The 20,538-nt window shown below is 40.3% G+C and overlaps 1 protein-coding gene across 1 annotated transcript in view; it reads right to left on the bottom strand.

Annotated features, from left to right (window-relative positions):
• Window positions 1–20,538, bottom strand: part of ptprub (protein tyrosine phosphatase receptor type Ub) — a 179,338-nt gene that overhangs the window by 106,710 nt on the left and 52,090 nt on the right. Inside the window, exon 2 of the mRNA XM_078253281.1 lies at window positions 17,906–18,037. Within this exon, the coding sequence (XP_078109407.1) occupies window positions 17,906–18,037 (132 nt within the window). The remainder of the gene's footprint in view (window positions 1–17,905; window positions 18,038–20,538) is intronic.

Below are 20,538 nucleotides of genomic sequence, written 5' to 3'. Positions count from 1 at the left end.
TGTAACGAAGATGAAAAAAGGCTGTTCTTGAGGTTTGTTTTAAGTGGGCGTTGAAGGATATATCCTGATAAAAAATAACTCTTAGATTTCTGACAGTAGTGCTGGAGGCCAGGGAAACACCATCCAGAGTAACTATATCTTTGGATAATGAGGTTAGGAGGTGTTTAGGGCCCAGCACAATAACTTCAGTTTTGTTTGAGTTTAACATCAGAAAAATGTAGGTCATCCAGGATTTTATATCTTTAATGCATGCTTGAAGTTTAGCTAACTGACTGATTTTGTCTGATTTATGTATATTTGGGTGTCATCCGCATGACAGTGAAAGTTAATTGAGTGTTTCCTAATAATATTGCCTAGAGGAAGCATATATAAGGAGAATAGAAATGGTCCAAGCACTGATCCTTGTGGAATGCCATGGCTAATTTAGCGTACCTGGAGGATTTATTGTTAACATTAACAAATTGAGATCAATCAGAGAAATAGGACTTAAACCAGCTTAGTGTGATTCCTTTAATGGCAACTAAATGTTCCAATCTCTAACAGTATAGTAAGTAGTGTTGAATGCAGCACTAAGATCTAATAAGACAAGTACGGAGACAAGTCCTTTGTCTGAAGCAGTTAGAAGGTCGTTAGTAGTTTTCACCACTGCCGTTTCTGTGCAATGATGCATTCTAAATCCTGACTGAAAGTCCTCAAATAGACTATTGCTGTGTAGAAAATCACATAACTGATTAGCGACTACCTTCTCAAGGATCTTGGAGAGAAAGGGAAGGTTAGATATAGGTCTATAGTTGGCTAAGACCTCAGGATCAAGGGTGGGTTTTTTTTCAGAAGAGGTTTTATCACAACTACTTTAAATGACTGCGGTACATAACCTGTTAATAAAGACATATTGATCATATCTAGTAATGAAGTGTTAACCACGGGTAACGCTTCTTTAAGTAGCCTCGTTGGGATGGCGTCTAAGATACAGGTAGATGGCTTAGCTGAAGAGACCTTTAACATTAATTGTTGAAGGGCTATAGGATAAAAGCAGTCTAAGTATATGTCAGGTCTACAGTGTAGACTGTTTACATATTTGTGCTCATCATATGTACATTGTATGTAGTGGTGTTATTGTTGAATACATTGTGAATACATATTTCTAAAATTGTATGATGTTTTTGTTGAGTTATTATTACACAATACTTTTTCTGACCTTTTTGAATCTTGCCCCTGACAAATAACCCATATTACAAAAAGACTAAAACTTTAACATTAACATTAAAACTAATAAAAACTAAACTAAAACTAAGCATTTTCAAAAAACAAAAACTAAACTAAACTAGCAAACCCGCTTTAAAAACTAATTAAAACTAAACTGAATTTGAAAACAAAAAGTCAAAACGAAATAAAAATAAAAACTAATGAAAAATGCTAAACTATAATAACCTTGGTTGAGACACACCTTTTTTTTTACCATGAAAGTGGTTTCTGTTTTCCAAAGCTTGGCAGAAAGTGTGCTTTTCTTCCTCTGTTTTTGTTTAATGTCCCATCGTTTATTACCTCTACCGACAGAGAGCAGAGAGAGCTCTTTTTTCTGGCCCTCTTTGTGGTGCCTGTCTGTGTGTGACATCCTTGTCCTGACAACGAGACTCAGAAAAACAGAGACTATGTGAAAGGAAGAAAAACCTTCAGACAAAAAAAAAGTGAGAAACAGACAGAAATGCAGTAAGGCAGCAACGCAGCACAGCCAAGTGCTTACTGAGCCTTTGTTTTTCTACGCAACAATGCACTCTAAATACAATGAAGAGTGATTAAAACAGACACAAAGAAAACAAATTTGGACTCCATATTCCTCATGACTCTCTTGCTTTTCTCCTCCCTTTGCTGCATGTAATCTGTTGCCCTTCTGCTTTCCTTCCAGTTTTCTTCTTAAAAATATTCATATCCCAAGATTACATTCTGTTTTGCAGTCTTTTTCTCTATTTATTTCTCTTCTATCTGTGTGGGTACCTTGAGGGAATTAATTAGAGCCTGTCACAGATGATGGGCTAGGCAGGGTCCAGTACTGAGATGTCTGTCCTCCAGCGTGGCACCAGCCTCTCGGACAGGATACACATTTGTTTCATTCAATGCATGGTAAAACAAACAAGTTATTTACTAAACCTGCATTTTGATGCTACAGTGTGTCCTTGTAAATGGCCCAAAGAGAAATAAGAAAACAATCAGTTCTGAACATGAGCATATTGCATTCCTTTCACACTTGTCAGTATGCCGTGGATCCGTTTTCTGTTGTCAGCAAGCACATGAGGGAATTTACATAAATAAATTAAATAAATTTACAGAATGTCGGTGTAGCCATCTCAAGGCACTTTAGTTTTTTTTTACAAAGCTCACTTTAAAATAATCAATAAATCACAGCACACAAACCCCTTTTTGTCTCTCTCCCAAACTCTCCTAGTTTTTAAATCTCTTCGGACATCTCAAACTCTACTTCTTCTCGTTGTCTGCCAGGGCTTTATCTCTTGCTTAAAAAGGATCAGAAACTGTCAACTGCCAAACTCTGAAGAGCAGTAACATGGCCATTAGGCAACCGTGGAGACTGCTGTGCTCGCATCCAGAGGGTTTGCGAGAGAGCAGCTCTGAAAAGCCCTGCCAAGCCCCCAGCCTAAGGGAGCTCCTGCGAGCACAGGGCCCTTCTTCTGCCTCTACATCCAGGCTGTGCTCATCAGCCAGTCTGTCGGCAATCAACAATAGAGCCAGATGGACAGAGACAGAAGGATGCGCCCGCTGACTCTACAGAATATGCAGCCCAGAAGTATAGCACTCAGAAATAACTTTGTTAAGCCACGAAGACATTAGTTTCACAGGTTTGAACAGGTGCACAGGTGGAGATCTACCTGGTGCTCGGTGTTTTTAACCTATTTCTATCCAGACGAGGTTTGCTGAGCGTGCATGTGCTTTTTTAAGCTCACACTTACATTCACACCATGACCTCTGTTCACAACAGAAGGCTGCACAGTACAACCACAGTCCACTGTGGACCAAATAGTTGTATTTCCTGTTCAAATTGTCTCAGCAAACTGGAGACGTCCTCGCCACAAGGACCAGGACTTCCCAGGACTTACACAGTATTTACTATACTATGCATATTTCTATTATGTGTATTTCACCACCGTATTGTTTAGCAATATGTGTATAATTTAGAAAAACTCATGTAGACTTTTATTGTTTTTTCGACTTTTATTGATTTAAGATGTAAATTAAATATGAAATGTCATATGAGAACAGTAAATGTATACTTGATTCACTCCAGTCTCTCACTAAGTTAACCTCAACATCAAACAAAGCATTATTTATGTTTAGAGAGACGCTGGAGGGAGAAAGATTATTTGTGGTCCATTCTGATGCAATAGTCTATTTTGCAATGAATGTACCTGACAGAGCTTAGGCTGTAACTAAGCCTAACTACAAGTTCACTTAAAGCTTTATGTGGTTATTTTCTGAGTGGAAAGAGGCAGATATTTGGTAGACATAATGAGAGCAGATTCATATTTTCTCATGGGTTTTGTACCATATGCTTAGGTATCACTTTACTTCCACTCACTACGTAATAAGGTATAGACTACAAGACAACACAACCCGGACAAATATCCCTTAGTTAAACTCTGTCATTATTCGACCACAGACTGTATGATTTTCAGTTATTCCAATATAACCAGTGATCCTTCAGCTAAGCTTTTGCTCAACTTCGTAATGAAAAAAAGCACCAGTCCCAAAGTAGATGGCTTACCAATAACCAAAACAAAGCTTTTCAGCCATCTGCTCGCTGGTGTGTTTTGACCCACCGGTCTTGTGAGACCAAAATGCCAAGCGCGCCCGGAACAAAGAGAGCAGACTGTACATGTCTTTGTGGTGCCGCGACCTGTCAAGCCTCCCAGGGCGAGAGGTCTCCATGAGATGAAGCACAGCGGAGCCTCAGGGAAGAAAAAAAAAAAAAAGGATAAGCCTGAAAGCCAGCAGCATTGAGCCTTTGAACTGGGGAGTGGGCTAAATCTTCACGCTTAAGACGTCAGAGGGAGGATTTACAGCTGCACCCTGCCACTGTAAACAACAGGCATGGACCATGTGTCCATCCACATATATACATTATTAATGTCTCCTGTAGATTATTATTATAACACACATAGTATATAAACATACTTACACACATGCACTCAAAAACACAGGCCACAGACACAGTAATTATACTGTACCGGCTTATATGTAGGAACTGATTTAAGCCTTTCCTCGTCTTTGAAGTGCTCTTCTGCTCCTCTTGGTAGTGTAAAGAGGTTCGACCCGCCAAAGCCCGTGGAAACAGGATTAGTCTAGCTCCGCTTCCTAATTAATTGTCGGGGTGTTTGGCTAATAAATCTTGGTTATCTGGTCCTCTAATCGTAGCAGGATATAGTACAACTCTGACCCAGCCACTGGAATTTTTAACAGTCTGTGCTTTCTGTAATCAAGCTCAGAGAAATGCAAAGGGAATATCTGCTTTATTTTGCTCCTATCCTAATTCAATTAGAAAAGATAGGCCAGTGCATTGCAGAAATTGTTGTGCATCGTTAGATTAGTCTCTAATTGGCTGGCTGTGTTGGGAAAGCAGTAGCAGTAGCTGGTGCTCGTCTGCTCCTGCCCTGCCACAGACAGCTTTGCCATTCTAGAGAATCACAGCCGAGATATTAGTCTGGCACTCGAGGTCTATTGAAAAATGTCTGTGTGCCATTCATAATGCACCAACCAGATCTTAGCAACAGAACTGCCATGTCATCTCATTCTCAATATCATGCTACATCTGGGTAAGGCAGACATTGAATATTTTGAAGAAAAAGAAAATGTAAGTGAGTAAATGAGTGAGAGATAAGCTGTGGAAGAACAGAGATAGAAGTGGAAATGTGCAGTTTGAGGACAGCCTGAGACAGACTCGATGAAATGGAAAATGTGTGTGTGTGTGTGTGTGTGTGTGTGTGTGTGTGTGTGTGTGTGTGTGTGTAAAAATAGGTGCATGTGATCCAACTCCTCTGCTCCCAAAGAGGCCTCAAATAAATTAGGTTAAGCGATGTGCAAATCCCGCAGCTGTTTGTGGGAGCGTTTTGCAGCCGTGTAAGGGGCATCCAGCTGAGCATCACAAACTGTCCCTGCCACCTCAAAGAGAGCAGCGGCTTCGCCTCCCTTCAGAAATAATGTTCATGAGAAAGACTTTGAAACGTTATGTTTCCCACAAGTTGGATTCGTAAAATTCTCTGTTTTCTCTGCAATGAAAAACATTACAAGCAAAGCGTATAAAAGAATGAGTTTCCACTGAAGTTATGATTATGGCTTTTTCTATTGCTCCCGTTAGAGAGCACGGCCCTTAGCAAGGTGACAACGAAGCAGCACACATAGCAGTGGGAGCTGGAACTTCATAATTGTACTGTCACAATAAAACTGATGCAGAGCTTCCAGATTTCACTTTATGGCATTGCCTCAAAACTCACATAAACTGGCACAGAGGCAAAGCAGCTGATTCTCCAAGTATGGCCGCCTTCTGTTTTCTTACATAAATCAATTACTGTATACGCAAAACATACGTCAGCATACTGTATGAATGTGTAATAGTGTGCATCCGAGTGTCCGTGCCAAGTTTGTTCACGCATGTGTTGCGTTTGTGTGGCACCAATTTACAGCACGTGCCATCTTCCTCGTTCCCATCGTCCAATATTAATATCTGAGCAAATGCTGTCAGACAGCTCCTCGTGGAGAACCCCCAGCAGTCATTAGCTGTAACAACCTGGGAGTGTTCCTCGGAGGGACATGCTCTTCACTGCGATAACAAACAACAGAGAAAGCTGGGGCCATGATGCAACGATCAAGCCACCTCTCCAGCATCTCTGATGTTTTTTGTTGTAGAAATATTGCGAGGTTGTTTTTCTTCCCAGAGCAATTTTGAGGCTTCAAGCTGTGGCTAGCGCAGGCATCTGCAGCCACATTTTGATCATGATCGCAAAAGACAGTCGCTGTATTATGTCATTCTCAATGGATAATTGCAGTCAATATTTCTAAAGGTGGGAGGCACTGAATAGATTTGATGGAGGCAGTAAAAACATTAATGACTGGGCCTGTGAAAGAGGAATCAAATGTAGCAATCCTACAGATGCCATAAAAGCACACAAGGCACTCTTCAAATATCTCTCATTTCAGAGGCTGCTGAATGAACCACTTATAATAGGATGATCATCATTCTCTAACTCAGCGATTCCCAAAGTGTGGTGCGCGCACCTCTTGGGGTGCTTGAGGTGCCTCTAGTAGGTGCAGTAGGTGCAGGAGAGGAAAAATGTAATGGTGTAATAACTACACCGATACTTTTTAGTGGGATTTTTCATGAAATAAAAACCTAAAATTGAAAACTTTGCTTTATAAATTTAAAATTAAAAACTTACATTTTAATAAATGAATAAATGTACCCAAAATGCACTTCAGTTCCTGCCAGTCAGCCTGTCTTTACGTAGCGTAACATTACTAGCGTTAACGTTACCTATGTATGCATCCTAGCTGAAAGAGTTTATTTACGTAAATATGCACAACTGGCTGAAATCAGGGAAATTGTCAGGTGGGACATCTAAAGTTATAAGTCAGGAAAGAGGAGTCAGAAAGAGAGAGACTGAGGAATCGGAGGCGAGAGAAACGGAGAGATGCGTTGGGCCGGAAGGACCGGGAGAAGAAACTGAGCGGGAGACAGAGAAAGGTGAGATGAGGGAGACCGAAAAGGAGGATCGGAGAGCACAGGCAAATCAAGAGGACATATGCTCATCATCCAGGCAAGTAGTGAAAAGAGGCAACGAGAGTGGGCATGAGACTGGAAGAAAACGAAGGAAATATGATGAAAGTTATTTGGGTCTGGGCTTCACTTGGACTGGCGATGCAGATTGCCCAAAGCCAAAGTGTGTGGTGTGCAGTGAGGTTCTGGCTAACAGCTGTATGAAGTCCTCTTATTGACGTTGCCACCTGAACACAAAGCATGCCAATGTAAGTCAAAAGCCCCTTACTTTAATTTGGCCATAAAAAGAAAAGATCAAAAAAAGATTGGGGGTGCATCAACCCGGTCAGGATGTAGAAGGGGGTGCGTTGCCTAAAAAGTTTGGAAACTGTTGCTCTAACTCATTTAAGAATGATAATGTTTTGAACTAAATATTTATTAAAATGTTTAAAAATTCAATGACTTCACTGCAGCAAATTCATATTTTTCTCTACTACTGTGTCTACTGTGGTGTCACTTCTTCATCCAAGCCCTTTGTACAGTCATAACTTATTTCATTTGTGTTAATGGAGAATAATAAAGTTTGGCGAAGCTTGAGATGCTAATTGTCTGGTTAAAAGCAAAGAGATGGACAGCATACGAAACACATTGGCACATAACAGACATTTTGTCACTTAGATTCTTTTTAGATACCTATGTTAAAATAATGCCTAAAATATCATGTTTCATTTAGTTTAACTTCTACCATCTATTTCCACATATTTCTAGCTCCCTCCTCATCGGATATTAAGAATAGTGAGGGGGTTGAGGATGTTAGGAAAATAACGAAGGAGATGCCAAATGCGATACAGACTATTTATATCCAGGCAGCCGAGCTGATCCCAGTAAAAGACAGGCAACAAATGCAGACGGAGCCGTGGACCCCTGAGACCTGATATAATATATTACTTATTGTGTATAATTCAAATAGCCATCCATCTCCAGTTAGTCATTCTGCTTGCATCAGGCCTTTCACATTCATTATCATATCAGTTAACACGATTTAATGCAAATGGCTCCACCCAGAAACAGTGCCTACATATCAATTACTGACAGAGTGTTGTGCACGACAAGACTTATTATGGTAACACTGCTGAATTAAATTGCACCTGAGAGGAAGTATGTGACTGAGAATGGCAGGAATGGATAAGAGATTAAGGGGGAACATGAGGAAGGGGAATGAAATGTTTTGTCCCCCACCCCGTTATTCCCTGAAGGACCCTTGCCAAAGGCACTTCATGATTCTCCAAACCAGATGCCAACTGAAGAGGATCCTACGTCTCGAATCAATGTTATTCCAACAAATGGAGATGAACTAACCTTCATTCAGAACCCCTTCTGGAAACAGGATTGCCACCCACTACACCTGCATAGGAATATAAACTGAAATCATTAAGTCTCACAGCGGAGGATCAATGACTGCATACAAATTCCGCTCATGCGACTTGCAGGGATGTTCATCTTTGCCATAATGTAATACTTTTCCCTACGATTATGGTGGATCCTTAAAGCATATGCTGAAGTTCCAGTCCTAAATGATACATTCATCACTTACTTAGCCACAGTGTGATACAAATATGGAACAGATAGTTACTTTTTAGATGATTTAATGATATGTGTTTTAAAACAAAGCATATTAATATGTTTTATGAGTCAGACAGAATTGTTATAAAATGCTTTGTGGTTGTGAAGTTTAAAGTGTGATGGTGCATGCAGATGCTTTGTAAGAGCTGTTGCCCAGCTGAGGTCACTTAGTGAATTCTTCACGGCACAACCAGTTTTCCCAGTGGGACCTCTAAAGTATGAATCAGGGTCCCAAAAGGACACAGGGCACTGCATTTATAAGTAGACGGTGGGGACACAACATGTTATTTCCCCTTAGAAAAGCAATCAACCTAACAATGAACATAATGCAAAGCGCTAAGAATATTACCATTCAAATAGCAAGTCGGCAATAAATAAGTGCAACGTTATGATCCCAAATCAAAATGAGCTTTGTGTTATAAGGGTCTGTTGCTGTCTAGAATTTTAATAAACTAGGATGAATCGAGTTTTGGACTTTTTTCATTAAAGATCTACTACACTTTCTGCTGATAAGGCTTCTACATACAGTACAGTAGGTACCCCCTACCATTCTTGCAGCTGCTCTGCTCTCCCTTACATGTCCTTATATGCCTAGTTCTGTTTTCTTTCTGCACCATTTCTATTTTGTTGATGCCACCATGTCATCATTGTCAGCAAAAGTCGGGTATGTGCAATAAACCAGTACTGAAGCAGCTAATTTATTATTATGTTTTAGCCAAATTAACCTGCTAAAAATAATGATATTGGAAAATTCTACATTACAGTAAACATTACAGTAGATATGATCTGGAATGCCAGTCCCTGACATTAGCGTGGAACATGTTACATGCCCAGTTTGAGCATGTTAGCATGCTGACGTTAGCATTTAGCTCAAAGAACCGCTGAGCTATACAGCCTCACAGAGACAATAGCATGGCTGTGGATGCTTGTTAGATTTTATCCAAATGGTTTTACAAGGATTGAATAATCTTGGGTTTTCCAAATCACCAGACCAAAATGTAATTGTTCCAATTAAAAAAAAATCACTTAAATCAGAGTTGCAAACCAACAGAAAATATGAGAAAGCTACACTACTCAGATTTTACTGTTAATTCCTCTACAAACTGTGATGAAATTGTTTAAAGAGCAGGATAAACAATAAATCTCTTTCTATTCCATTCTGTCAAATAGGGCCAATTATGTGTGAGCAAAATCTAAAATTCCCAATTCATGCAGCAAAGAAGCTCCGCCGTAATTACAGCTGTCAACCACATGGCCTTTGTCATGAGTTGAACCATTATGCTTCAAGTGACCGGCCACTTCATCTCACCTGAGTTAAGGTGATTCACCTAGAAAGTCTATTTGGCTACGATCCCGAGTGTGCTTCCCGAGGCTCAATTATGTTGTTAAACCCGCAACCTTAAACATAAAAGCTCTCTAGCTCTCCCTCTAAAGTGGCACTAATTAGACGGGAACTACAGCCAAAAGGTGGCTGCATTACCATACCTACCTATAACATGGGTGTCTGTGTGTGGGTGAGCAAAACACAGAGAACAAAAAAACTGGTTGCCGAGTATACACCAGTTAGACTTCAAGCTTTAGTGGCTGGCACAATGTCAGATCCAAATGTCTCTATTATTCACATTAATGATTCCTCTCTACCTTGTTGAGGAGGCATAAAGGGAGCTGGCACTCGCTTCCCTGAATAACAATTTAATTAATTTGTTATATTATAAAGGCTCCTGTGTAGTGACGGGCATTTCTCAGGTGGACTGAGCTTTTAAACGTTTATAGAATACATCAGTGATCAATAAAAAAAATCTTCTTTGCCTCAAGGTAAATGAGTCATAAACAATTATCCCTGTGAGCCACGGGTGTCCAGTCCTAAGCCACAGAAAACTCTGCAGGTTTTCATTCCCACTAAAAACTACAGCTACCTTCTACACTAATTAGTTCCTCCCTCTCTGACCAAAGCTGTGTTAATGAATGAAATCAGCTGGAGGAAGGATTGGCTGGAACAAAACCTTGCAGACTCTTCAACAGCACATAATCAGACACAACTCTCTTCAAGGGAGCAATTGCACTCTGTAAACCAAGTTAAATGATAAATATAGTTCTCTAGCAAGAAGATGTTAAAAGATTCCTCCTCTCGTCAAAAGACGCAGTACTATCCCTGAGAGTAGGGGAGAGTGGGGTAAGATGAGCCAGTGGGTAAGTTGACCCACCCCCTGTTTCTAGGCAACTATGCACATTTGGTGTCATGTGACCATACATTCTGAAGGACTCCATCATTTATATTTTGCTGTGAAGAGGAGAAGCACATGGGACAAGAGGTAAGTTGTTGTTTATCACAAAAACACTTTTTTGCTTGTTAAAGTTAATTTTCTGCATTGCAGGTATACTAGCTGTTGTGCCAAAGCAAATTTATCTAGGTCTAAAGTTGTGTATGGTACATGTTGGTGATTTGTCAACATATAAAACCATGTGAATCATTAAGCTAAAGGTTAGCCTGAATTGCTAAGCTAGGCTGTTTTTACCAAAATGGTGACTATGGGGCAAAGTGAGCCAGATGATGTGGGGTAAATTGAACCAGAGCTACAGCCTTCAACAAAACTACAGTCGGGGGGGGGGGTTCTTTGACAATCTGACCAAAAGTGATGGACAGGTGACAGAATTAACATATTCAATAATATTAATACAATTTAATGGCTACTATAGCAAGATACAAGAGTAAAGTACATTTACTGTACACGAAATTGGCATGTGTTTACTTATCAGCCACAGTTACCAAGATATGTATTCAGGGCTGTTTAGTATGATTTTAGCATTGCTTGAAAATCTTAACGATTCAGATTTTTTTCATCATGGCTCTTGTCTTTGTGTTACAGGTTTAAACTCCCTGAATGATGTGCTGAGGAAGCTTCCTAAACCTCAAAAGTTTGGAGGAACTGCAAGGAGGGAGCAACAACTCATATTTCCCTGCAACCTTGATGGATGGAATGTCCAATAGTAATTTTCATTGTTCCGAGATCTGGAAGTTCAAACTGTTCTTTTCTTCTCAAATTCAAAACAGTGAAAATGTTTAACAAAATTGGAAATGAGAACTGAACACACTGGAGAGACATTATTTCTGCCAAACGTGTGTGTGTGTGTGTGTGTGTGTGTGTGTGTGTGTGTGTGTGTGTGTGTGTGTGTGTGTGTGTGTGTGTGTGTGTGTGTGTGATTGGACATGACTTGATTAACAGCATAAGAAATACAGCATATAACCATATGTCTTGCTCCTGAAAACTATGCTGGCAGTCCTTCACTTAACAGAAATGTTTAAAACTATTGTTCACCAATACAAAAAATAAAAGATTAAAGGGAAAATTAAACTTTAATTGGTTTGTTTTGTGTTGTTTAAGTGTATTATTAAATCTTTTTTTTAAGAGGCAACTTATTCTTTTTTATTATGCTTGCATTAAAAAATGAAAAATTGGATGGTCAATTTACCCACTGACTGGGATCAACTTACCCCTAGCCTGGGGTAAGTTGAGTCACATGAACACTTTTTTTTTCTGAGGTCATAGGTGCATTCTTATTTTTTCAGTTGATATGCAACATCCCAAATTAACAGTAGATGTCTTCATTGTACTTCTGTCTCAATTTCCCTAAAAACTGGCTCATCTTACCCCACTCTCCCCTACACAACAGACCACTTTATGTCATCCCTAATTTCAGTCATCATTGCACAGGTTTAGCCTTGAAGGCAAGCTTTTCCCATAAAGCTGATACTTGCAGTTGCAATTTGTTGTTCAAATTTACTTGTAACTATAACTTAACACATAATTAACTTAATTATCTTAAAAAGCAGTTGTAACTTTATTTCTGTGAGTCTTTGCCTGGTTAATATGTTTCTGGATTTACATGCAGTCTTTACATGTTGGTAAAATAATGTTTTGTGGAAGAAGAAACACTCTGTATCATTTGGGTGAGTTGGATTTTACATAAATGATCTCGATAAACGCCTCACGTCTTAGCTAGCAGCTAGATCGGCAGTTGTCGAGGGTAGATGACAGACAGCTGGTGGTCAGTTGTTGTCGAAATCTGTCAGTTAAACTTTTAAACAAATCGTTTTAAATGGAGTTTACCATAAATGGAGACCTTTTAAATGAGATGATATATACTGCATATACATATGGCAAAAGCAGACTGCCAGAGGTGAAAGAAGGCAGTGTAATAGAGTATTAAACGAGTGAGGATGGCTGGTCAGCACTGATAACAACGCCTCTCCTACAGCAGATGTATCTCTCTCCTCGCTCTGCCTCATCCTTTCACAGACGCAGATGAATCTCAGGACTCTGTCAATGACACACACGCACCCGTGTTCAGCTGGTCTGCGGTGTGTGCCCATGGCCAGGCAGGGGTGAGAGGTGACAGATAGTAAAGGCCAGGAGATATGACATTGCCCTCCATAGCCGACTGGTAGAGGATGCCGGAGATACAGATGGAGGTCTGTGTATTTTACTGTATGAATTAGCTCTGCTAAGGTCATTACATTGAGCCTGCTGCTACAGTGCATGATGGTTGACCAGGTCTGACCCCAGGACAATGCTAAAAGCCATGCTTCATTTAAGTTTGAACCTTCCTTAGACCTGAGGTCCCATCCAACATTAGAGTCCATTTAGAATGTCTCTGGGTATTTATATAAGGATCTATTGTGCTAGTAGCTAATAAAAACCACCAATCAATTGACTCTGTGAACAAACACACAGCTGGAGCTGGATCCAAGCAAGCAGAGACACTCATTTTTAAAAGTTACCTTCACTCTATGTGTGAAGCTGGACAGCACAGGAGACATTTACACAAAAAAGACGTAAGTGAGAGAGGGGGATTTGCAAAATTAGCATGCAACACATGGTGAGATTAAAGAAAATCATATTTCAACAATCTATTTCAGTACTGTCAGAGAATTTCTGTATGACTCAGCTGGAAATTAAAGCCCCGATTTCTGCACATCCAAGAGACACTGTTTGTATCACTACTGAGGTGGACGACTGAGCGAGTGTTTGTGTGCTCAGTGGCACCTTAACAAGAACGAACACCTTGGACAGAAGGTTTAACAGGGAGCCTTTCAGTAGCTCTCACATACACTGAACTTAAAGGGAAACTCCACAAATTTTACATATCAAAGTCTGTTTACAGGTCTTGAGGAACACTGTATTTGTGAGAGAAAAAAAAATATGAAGCTGTTTGTAGCTCCAGAGGGAGCTGTGTGAAATGAAATAAACTACCTCAAGTGATGTCACTTGTGTCAGTGTCGGTTGAAAATGAAAAATTCTGTTGGTGTGGAGTTACAAAGAAGTGAGCTTACCAGACCTCTGTAGCCCGCTCTTCATCTCTGCTTAAAGTGAGTGTCTCAATGCTACATTAGCCACTACTAAGGCTATGTTTAGACAGAAACAATCGGAAGAGAAAACGCAAAAGTGGCGTTGCGTTATCACTTTTTATTCCGCGTTTAGACGAGCGTTCTGGGGGGGAAATCTGCATGCATATGGTGACGCAAAAATGTGTGAAATTCAATGTAGTATGCACACCAGGCGGCTAGGTGGTAGTGTGAAGCAAAGCTACACAACACCACCAAGTCTGCGCGCCTGCCTAGAATCTTCCTTCTACTTCTCTCCCTGGTAGCGCGAAACCAAAACGTGGCAAAGCGAACAACAGAAGCTGACAATTTTGTCTGGACAGACGAGGAGGTGGAGTTATTGCTCCAAACAACATACACACACACACACACACACACACACACACACACACACACAAACACATGCGGCGCACACACACACACACACGACGGCACACACCACACACACACACACACACACACACACACACACACACACACATGCGGTGCAAACACACGGCACACACACACACACACACATTTTGTCGTTTTCACCCGCAAGCGTATTCGTGTAAACAGGGCCTAACATACCACACCCAAATCTCCAGCCAAACTGTAAGCAGTCGAGTTGCATTGTGGGGAATGTAGGCACCGGGATTTTAAAAGGAAGAAGAATCGTGGAATAAAATAGACGCTATCTCTGGTTCCGTAGCGAGTCCAACGTTATAGAAGTGCAATGCAAAATCTTAGTCTTTTAAAGGAAATATCCACCCATAGATTATTAGATTGTTATATTAATGAATTTGTCATGGTTGTGGTTTTGGTTGTAGTTTTTCCGGTTTTATTTTGTAGTCTCTCTGTTCTTCCATGTTATGTCTTGTTTTACTTCCTGCCTTGTGTTTTCCCACCTTTGTGATTGTCTACCCTGCCCTGATGTGTTCCACCTGTTCTTCAGCCCTCATGCCACCTGTCCCTCGTTTTCCTCTCGTTACCTTGTGTATTTAATCTTTGTCTCTTGTCGGTACATTGTCTTCCTTCCCTGTCATCCCCTGCGTCGCTTCTTCCAGGTAGTTCCATTCCCTTCCCCGCGCTTTAGAGTTTTTAGTCTCCTTTTCCACTTCTGCATTAGTCTGGCTATCACCAGACCAAACTCAATCTTTTAAGATTGAACATTAGCCTGGGGAGTCTGCTCTGTATTTTCTCTGCACAAGAGGCGTGATCAACGGGCATAGTTCAAATGACTCTGTAAACAATTGGATAGTCCTTCAACCAATCAGTCCAACGAGCCGGGTGACGTAGCAGCGACAGCGGCATCAATGGGTTGCTGCCATGGAGTGCTGCGCTTCGGTGGCCGGCTTGTTGAATGTAAACAAATCCGCTTGGTTGCTTCTCTATCGTCATCGTTTTAAACCCGCCAATAGGTGGATAAGCCAGTTAGTGATTGGTTCCCGCAAAAGGAGGATAGCTAAACGTACAGGTTTCCAGCCTGAGCTGCAGGGCGAAAACAAATCGCCGGCAGATTGGGTGGGGTTTACCCAGTTTACCTCTGCATGTCTCTTTGGATCCATAAAATAAAACAAATATAAAACAGAAAATATGAAACTGCGAAATGCTGTTAGTCTGTCCTGTGGTTAAAGTTACAATCAAATATTGAAGCTAGTTTTGCAAACAATCAGCAACAGATGCATGCTCATGCAAGCTGAGGCTGCATTGTCAAAGCTACTGTCTCTTCTTTAATGCATTTCTCAGTGCTAAATGTTAAGGCTTTATAGATGCCTACTGTATTAGCATCTGGTGGGCTGACAAGAACCTGATGTTTAGAGTTGATGTATCAGACCTGAAAACCTTTGCTTTTAATCATCACTGTAGTTGAACTGGAAATATCTGGACATCATGTCCCACATGTTTGACCTGTTATGAAGAAAAAGAAAACTACAGCACCTAACAAGGCAAACAAAGAAAGCAAGATACATTTGCCATAAGCTGTTTGTTTTTTGTTTTTTTAGCTTGTTCAAGTCTTTAAAGGATTTTTCCGTTAAGGCCACGCTGCAGCAATATAATGGATATTGCAGCAGACCCATAACTTTCCAAGCTAATGAATCTGCCTTTTAAAAAAACAAGATAATACACTTGACATGCAGACACATTCTCCTTTACAAGGTCATCATCCTGCAAACCTAACTTGTTCATTAAAACAGCGAGGGAACTTCAGATTATCAATAGCAACCAGACATCTCCGATCTAATTCAAAATAAAGGGGAATGTGATAAAAAAAATGGGCCATTCCTATTAAGACCTCACCGCATTCTATCTTCTTTTTTCCAAGACTATTTTCTCTTTCAAGGGAACGGTAGTCTCTAATTTCTCATGGGAGCCACAAGCTGCAGCTATCTCAGCTATGTTTACTAATCTTCCCTCGACACTAGTTTCTCAGCCCCACAAAGTTAATACTGGTCTAATGTAAATAGCCTTATCTCATAAACTCTTGTTATCCCCCCCACCTTGGCTGCCCAACGTGATACATGGTTAGAAGTCAACACAGGGGGAGTAAGTCGGAGAGAGAAAATAAAGGTGGGGAAACATTTCCTATGCCAGCATCTGCAGAAAGGGTATCATCTAAAATCATTAACAGTTAAAATGTCAAGGTGTACCTAACGAAGGAACACCACTGTCAATATAAAATGACACCTATCACATGAAGAACATGAGTAATACACTGCTTCTAGTGCGGGCCTGAAGGCTGAGCAGATAATAAATTTAAGTGAATTTGTCTTCTGGTTCTCAGAACTGATCGATCGAGAGTTGATGCTCAGAGCCTCTTTTGCTGTCTCGCCGTGTGTGGATTACAGTACCTGTCTCATTCCACCTGTGCTGGTCTGTTCCACTGAAGACCCCAGTATCATAGTAAATGCCATGGCAGTAAGTTTTAATTAAACCCAAAGGGAAAGTATTAATTATCCCATCGCCTGCCGTGAATCGGCTGGTGGCTGCAGGCAGATTCTCGCTTGAATGCTGATGTGGAAGTGAATAAGGTGCGGTTTAGGAGTTTAGGATTAAATGTGGGATTTATCATGTTCAGAATTCTATTTTGATAGACGCCTGCGGACATGAGGAAAGTTTGTCCAATAAACTATAATCACAACTACACCGCTCTTAAAAATAACCATGTATCCCTGCGGGAAGTTTTTAACCGTTTTCAAAGGTTACTTAAGTAGATATTTTCCAAAAGGATGAGTATTCCCTGAGGCCTACAATTATTTCTTCTTTCTAAATGATCTACAGTATCTAATCGTATCCTATCTTGTCATATTTACATCTCTTAGCTTATCTATCTTATAGATATACCTGCCACATTAATGATCAGTCCTTTCTTCCAAGCTTGTTAAATTGCTGCCACCACTGAACATGCAGGTTCTTTCTCCCTCTCATGTACAGTGAACAATTAGATGCATGTTTTTGTCAAAGATTGGTCAAATTCTCATTACAATATCATTGATTGATTGATTGGTTGGTTATACCCAAGGGAGGCAGGTTCCTTGATCATATTGCAAGTTGCCACAGCAGACGTGTTTTCAGCAGAGAGCCCACTGCTGCCACTGATATTTCTGCTCAGAAGCTGAAACAGCACTCTTCTCTTTGTCAGATCCCTGTAGGTGTTTGTTAATGCAGAGATGGAGGAGAGCCTTATAAACTATGCATGCCATCTCCCTCTGGCAACCACCAGCAAGAGCAAGATGGCAGGAAAATGCTGGTTTCCATTAGTCCTGTGAGGCTGGTTAACATAAAATTATCCTTGGGGTTAGCGGGAAGCAGACAAAACTGGGGTGAGTGCTTCATTAAAGCTGGTGCATAATGGACGCTGGACATCTATAAAAGCTGATTTGCATACAGTCATGCTTGTCTGATACGTCTGACTCACAAACAAAAGTCAATTTATTTCTCAGACCATTTAAAAAGAAACCGAAGCACACACCAACTGCTGGCATGACTCAATAAATAGCCTCTGGGCCTGTGCCCCATGAACTCTTACTTGCTGTGTTTCAGATTTATAGCAAGCCAAGCTCATGGTCAGCTTTGTCTAATCTGCATGCCGGCAGATATCTAACTACACAAAATGAAAAACAGTCAAGTATAGAACTGTAGGAGAGAAGACCACTCACCTCGCAGAAGGTCAGAGCTGGCATAAGGTGAACTGTATGTCCGAAACAGCAGCCAGTCAAAGTCATCCTCCTCTCCCTGGGTGAAGTCACACAGATTGGGGTCTGAATCCTCTTCGAACGTGCAGCCAGCCGCTGTCAAAAAAAAAGAAGAGGAAAATTAAAATAATGTCATCAATGAAAAACAAACATGTTTGGTTTGTTTTTCAGGTTTTTCAGTTTTAAAGAAGTATATTTACCTCACAGATGACGGAGACACATTTAACAAACAAACAACTTGGGCTGTGACTAACTTTTCATTATTGATTAATCTGTCAATTATTTTTTGTATTTTCATAGAAATTGCTCGTTTCTTCTGAAAAAATCAGTCCCAAACCCAAAGAAAAACAGCAAGTACTCCTACTTGAGAAGCTGGAACCAGAGACTGAAATCAAGATGTCTTCATTCTGCACTAAATGAACACGTGATCCACTGACAATGAAATGTGCCCTGCAGCCACACTGACCACCTCTCTGCCCTTTCAAACCAAAGCAGTTCACTATTGATGTGAACATGTCAACACAACTGAGCCAACGCTTCTGCTACCAGGGTTTTACACAGATCTGATGCTGCTCAGCTCTGGGGCCGTTTCAGGAAGGAGGTTTAACAAACTCTGAGTCTAACCCTGGTGTCTGAGTTGATTTACCCTGAGATGGGAAACTCTGAGTTTTCGATTCCAGAACGGCTGCTATGAGTTGGTTCAATCAACTCATAGCATCAATAAAAAGGCAGCATGAACGGAGCCATGATACTACGATTCACCATGGTAACAACCACAAACAAACTGGTCGGCAGAAATAGTCATGTGTACATACAGCGAGTTTGAATATATCCACTGAGCAAGCGACGTCTGTGGACGTACAAAACAGGTTGATATCACGTCCGTCTGTCCAGGCCATGATCTGAACGTCCATTGACAGCCAGAAACAGTTGATAAATGACATTGAGAAATGATGTCCAGTCAGGCCATAATCTAGACGTCCACTAACAGCAAGAACTAGTTGAGATTAGACGTTGACGCTGGCTATAATCTGGATGTCCATTGGTAACCAGAATTAGTTGATGAATAACACTGAGAAATGATGTCCAGTCAGGCCATAATCTAGACGTCCACTAACAGCCAGAACTAGTCGAGATTAGACGTTGACGCTGGCTATAATCTGGATGTCCATTGGTAACCAGAATTAGTTGATGAATAACACTGAGAAATGATGTCAAATCAGGCTATAATCTAGACGTCCACTAACAGACAGAACTAGTCGAGAGTAGATGTTGACGCTGGCTATAATCTGGATGTCAATTGACAACCAGAATTAGTTGATAAATAACACTGAGAAAAATAGCAAAGAAAAAAGATCCCAGTTGTGGTGAAGAGACAGCATGGCTAAGAGACAACATGGCTAAGAGACAGCGTGTCTGTGTACGCATCTTTCCATGGCTATATAAATGTAACAGGAATCTGAAAAGTGTCATTACTAGGGTTAGGGTTAAAAAACACAAAACTGTTCAACCGCTGAGATAACACTCTCAATACCTCACACATCATACTGCACTATAGCGCAACTTGCACAAACATGTTTATATTACACTATTTAAGTAGGTTACATTTTTATTTGTATATATACGTTGTACATAATTTCCTGCATACAGTTTTTTTATGTAGAGCAGAGATCTTCAACAGGGGTCCTCAGAATTACTGCAGGGGGGCCACCAAATTGTCGTTATTTTTTTCAAAGTTCTCAAGAAAATCAAAATACCTTAATATGAATCCAACATATAATTTGCAATATATATATAATTGAAAAAAGGCAGACTGCGGAGGGTCAGAGGAGTGGTTGACAGAGAAGCAGACACAGGGTAAGTTTTGTATTTATAATTTATTTAGCTAGATAATAAATAGATGGGTACTGGTTTGACTGAAGTTTAGTCGAGCTAATCAGTAGCTAACCATTGTATGTGCTAGGTTAGCTGAAGTACGTTTACTTTAGTTGGACTTCGTTACCAGCTCATGCTAGAGCCAACGTTAGCTTGTCAGTGTTAGCTTAGCTAAGTAACGTTAGCATTGAGTTAAACGTTATTGTTATAGCTAGTTAAACTGGAATCTTCAGCTGGGTTTGTAGTTTGAAGTTAGTCCGTTTGAATGAAGCACAGACAGACTGCCTGGCAGGTGGTGTGTTTGTGGCTTCGTTTTTAAAAGGACTTTTAAAGAAGTTTGTTAATATATTATATCAAATGTTTTGAATTGAGCCATTAACTTAAAAAGTCGTCAATAGTGTCCTACTGTGTACCAACAGGTCTATAACCATGACGTAAGTTGTCACATTTACTGTGAGCAAAGATTTTTATCCAACAGTAAAATTAGTTCTAAACTGTCTCTGGTGTGGGTAATTTTAGCAAACGTTACCACCAGTACCAGGGTGTACTCAGGCACTGAAATGTTACACCATAATATTACTGATATAACTTAATGTGTTTTATATGTCAAAGGGATTTAACAAACTATTAAGAATAGACAGTAGTTAGGTTAAATCAGACCGTGATACTTATTACTGTTGAGAAACTGAAAAAATAATGTATATAACTTTTTTACACCATGT

This window comes from Sander vitreus, chromosome 6 (assembly GCF_031162955.1).
Source record: "Sander vitreus isolate 19-12246 chromosome 6, sanVit1, whole genome shotgun sequence".
In the NCBI taxonomy this organism is placed as follows: Eukaryota; Metazoa; Chordata; class Actinopteri; order Perciformes; family Percidae; genus Sander; species Sander vitreus.
Note: the sequence above shows the minus strand (reverse complement) of the source record. Positions and strands in the feature narration are given on the sequence as shown.